The sequence below is a fragment of the Fulmarus glacialis genome, unplaced genomic scaffold, assembly GCF_000690835.1.
Source record: "Fulmarus glacialis isolate BGI_N327 unplaced genomic scaffold, ASM69083v1 scaffold490, whole genome shotgun sequence".
Classification (NCBI taxonomy): Eukaryota; Metazoa; Chordata; class Aves; order Procellariiformes; family Procellariidae; genus Fulmarus; species Fulmarus glacialis.
In genome coordinates this window covers 202-4,290 of record NW_009189307.1, presented here as the reverse complement: position 1 = coordinate 4,290, position 4,089 = coordinate 202, and the positions used below count along the sequence as shown (strand labels likewise).

At 50.5% G+C, this 4,089-nt stretch overlaps 1 protein-coding gene across 1 annotated transcript; it reads left to right on the top strand.

The window, feature by feature from the left end:
• Nucleotides 1-2,136: 2,136 nt before the first annotated feature.
• On the top strand, nucleotides 2,137-2,442 carry LOC104079350 (GRB2-associated-binding protein 2-like; the record flags this gene model as incomplete). The annotated part of the gene is made up of 1 exon (XM_009581367.1): nucleotides 2,137-2,442. A coding segment is annotated over one exon (306 nt), but the record flags the coding sequence as incomplete, so codon positions are not given.
• Nucleotides 2,443-4,089: the final 1,647 nt, after the last annotated feature.

Sequence of the window (4,089 nt, the reverse complement as noted above, 5' to 3'; positions counted from 1 at the left end):
GCCAAGTGGCTGCAAAGAAATGGCTTGGTGTTAATAGAAAAAAGCTAATGGGACATTTTCCACCTAGAGCTAGAAAAAATATTCTTGAGTTTTTTTCCCAATTATTTGGGTGATCCATTTTGAGGAGATGGACTAGCAAATTATTATTGCTGCTTGGTGAAATTGTTTTTTTTTCCCTGATGGATGCTGCTCTACTGTGTGCAGATTTTTTTCGTATAAAAGCAGCCATTTTGATGAGAAGTGGGTGAGTATCTCCTGGATGAAAACAAAATCTGCCAGCCTTGCACGACCTCTTACTGAGCAATTTGCTGCTCCACTGCATTTGGAAGATTGCACTTGAAGTTGCTTTCCTGGCACCAGGAGCCAGTTTTAGAATTAGTGCAAAACTAATTTGGTTCCAAATCTCAAAAACACCAACAAAAGCTATTTTTAAGCTTTTGAGAAGTACAGTGCAAATTGGACCATTCAAAGAAAATATCACAGGGGTTTCTTATCCTTATTTCAGCCACCAAATTCTCCAAAATTGTGGGATCCTGGTGCAATTGGGTGGCTGAGATCTAGCACATGCCCAATTGCCACCACGCGAAGCTATAGTCACCTCCCAGGGAGCATCATGGAGGTTCCAGGAAAACCCTCGCCTTGATGCCTCTCTTGGGTTACTAAAGATGTTTGTGGCTGTTGGTTCTTCCTTCTTAGGAATGTCATGTGCTTCCTCATGACCCAACCTCTCATAATCACATGAACCCAAAAACTAGTGATTTTTTAAAAAAATAATTAAGGTAAAGCTCGTAAAACAAGCAAATGTCCACGGCCAGGGCGGGATGGTGGGATTCACATCCTCTCCTTGGCATCCTTTGGTGCAAACCGAGGTCTGCATCAGGTAATGCAGGAGGGCTGGTAATACCCCACATCACCCTCCTCATCCGTGTGGGCCATATCCCACTCACGTTGTTCGTGCACCTCTCAAACCTTCACCGCCTTCAAAGGGAGCCTGAACAAACTCAGATGTTTTAAGGACTACGCTTAGACGTAGTCCTTCCCTTCCATATGCCGTGGGAGCTGAGCCCTCTGCAAGGCAGCATCGCTCTGCGATGGGGAGCAGCTCAAGGTGGTCCCTCACCCCATGCATCCCTCCTGCAGGTGCCAGGATGCTCGTGCAGAGCCCACCCCCAAAACAAAAAACCCATCCAGCCCGTGGGATGGGGAGTTACACCTGCACGATTCTTTCTGTAATATAAGTCGTAGCATTTAGCACATTGTCATTGTGGCTATTCCCCCTCCTGTGGGCTCCCAACTGCATTTGGCGTGGAGAGAGCAGAGGGGCCACAGCTCCCAGTGCCAGGGCTGATGGCTGACATTTATTTTACCGGTTTGCTTCAAACACCGTAACCCCCTGAGTCCGTTCCCCGGGTGGTTTGGCCGGGGGCCGCTGTCGGCAGTGCTCGGAAGAATCGATGACAACCTTTTCCTTTGCTAAGGAGTTTCCTAAGTACTGGGGAGCAGAAAATGCTGAAAAACAAATGAAGCTTGGATTCTCCACGGCTCTCCCTGGCATTATTCCTGATATTTAAAAAACCAAACCGGTTCCTCATTGGTTTTATTAGCCTTTCTATCCTGGCATTTAAACAGAGATGGGATTGGCGTGGTCGGTATCTGCAGACGCGCGCCGTGATGCTCTCAGGGATTTCTCTGAAGGGCAGGATACCCAAGGCACTGTGTCCAAAGCACCCGAGCTCCTCTGAGCTGCTGGAAGGCATTTCAGCACCGCGATTGCCAGTAATGCCACCCCGCGGATTATCTCGCATCAAGGAGTGAAGGGTATTTGGGTCCTGGGGGTGCAGCTGGGCTGTAGGGTAGGAGCAAGGTTGCTCTGAGCCTCAAGACTAGTACTTCTTGGGGTCATCTTAAGCTAGAATGATATTTTGGTATTTAATTCTCCCAGATAACCAGTGGGATTTGAGTATTGGACTGAGCTGAGTCTGTGCACCTCTTGCAGGGATATCCTGAGTAGCATCCCAGAGCATCCTGGGGCGGAGAGGTGTCGTGTCCATCTGTGTCACCCTGTGCCTGGCAGTGGTTTCTTGGCCCTCATGACTTGAGCGATGGGGTTCATACTCCCTCTTTCCTTCGTTTCAGGCATGGAAGAAACGCTGGTTTGTCCTGCGCAGTGGTCGGATGAGTGGCGACCCCGACGTCCTGGAGTATTACAAAAATGACCACTCCAAGAAACCTTTGCGTGTGATCAACCTCAATTTCTGCGAGCAAGTGGACGCGGGCCTGACCTTCAACAAGAAGGAACTGCAAGACAGCTACATCTTCGACATAAAGACCAGCGACAGGACCTTCTACCTGGTGGCCGAGACCGAGGACGACATGAACAAGTGGGTTCGCAGCATCTGCCAGATCTGTGGCTTCAACCAGTCCGAGGAGAACACAGGTACTGTGAGAGCCATGTCCATGGCCAAGAGCATCTCCTGTCCCGTCCTCCCAATGGGGCCCAGCTCCTCTTTCAGATCAGACCTTGGGAGGGGGGTGCAGCCCGCCACAAGGCTGGGAGGGCTGGAGTGGGAAATGGATGGACACATGGGAAACCTCCATGAGGCTTTCCTAGCTTTGACATCTGAAGCAGGGCAGGCTTTGCCCCTGTGAGCCACCTAATTAATTTTCCCCCCATAACTGTAGACCTTGGAGTCTCTTATAAGAAGTTGGCGGGGTTTGGGGACTTTTTTAGCTGCAGCCTTTGTCCTCATCCATCACCGAAGTCCCTTTGAGAGTCGTGGGAACCAGCAGTGAAAATCCCCCTCGTTCAGAGGTTTCAATCCCTTGGTGGGGTGGGGAAGAAGCTTTACTGGGACCATGTCCCTCTCCACTGTGGTTGTCCCCACTGCTGACAGGCTCTCGTGTGAAGTTGACGCATCCTCCTCACCTGCATCTCTGTCTCCGTCTGGGACCCACTGGGAAAGCTCTGGGAGGGGAGAGGAAAACAGCGGGTGGTTTTGCGCAGCAGCAGGACCTGTTCCACCAGTTCATCCAAACTCAGTTGCTCTTTGGCAAGGCTCTGCAGTGGGCACCAGTGATCTGCCTCCGCTTCCCCAGCACCACATAAATACATAAATCCCAAGTGAGATGGGGTGGGGGGGTGAGCATGGGGTGCAGTGCTGCAGTCGTCTGCCGGTCCCATTACGCCTGGTAACACGTCTGGGCATCTTTGCTTTGTCTCATCCATGGTCCAATCTCATCTAGGGGACCCCAGTCCCATGCTCTGTCTACATGAAACTCCCCATAATAATGTCCAGCTTGAATCTGTTTTGGTCCCTCGCGGAGCAGCTGCCATCCGTGAGAGCTGAAACCCTGCCAAGAGCTTGTCAGGCAGGACAGCAAACAAAGCATCACAGCAGCGCGGATGTGATCTTCACCAACTGACGCATGAAACAGGACGTCACCTTGGCAATGGGCGTACAAGTGGTAGAAAGGATCCTTGATAACGCCGCCAGCACGGTCTTGCAGTGAAAGGTCAGGCTAAATAAATTACATCCCGTTCTGATGTCAGCAGCGCGGTCCTCGAGGTTCAGCGAAATCATTCAGGCCCCTTTTTTAAGACCTGTTCTGTTGCAGGATTTTCCATTTCGCGTGCGTTCAGGTGGGGGAACCGTTTTTCTTCCCATTTAGTAAAATGAGCTTCCAGCCCAGCAGCAGCAGGATCGATACTGGACTTCAGTGAAATATCAATCTGGGCAGCAAAAGGAAAACCAATCTCCCTCTTGCAAGTACATCTGTCCCAAAGGGCACATAGGGTTCCTCAGCCTGCAGAGATCCGAGTGCTATTCCCTGCAGGATCATGGAGTGACATCAGCAAAAGAGGAACAAAAATCCCTATTTGTAACAAAATCACAGCTCGTTAATGCTGTAGGGAAAGAACCCACTTGAAACAGTACCCAGCTGCCAAAGCGTGATTTTCTGAGTCAGCCGACTAACAGCCTGCAACGGCGAACGCAGCAGATGTGTCCAGATGCTGCAGAAAAGAGGGAGCATGAATTATTCAGGGCTTATTCTTCGCTTTGGTGCTTGCCGAAGCGATGACCCCACGTT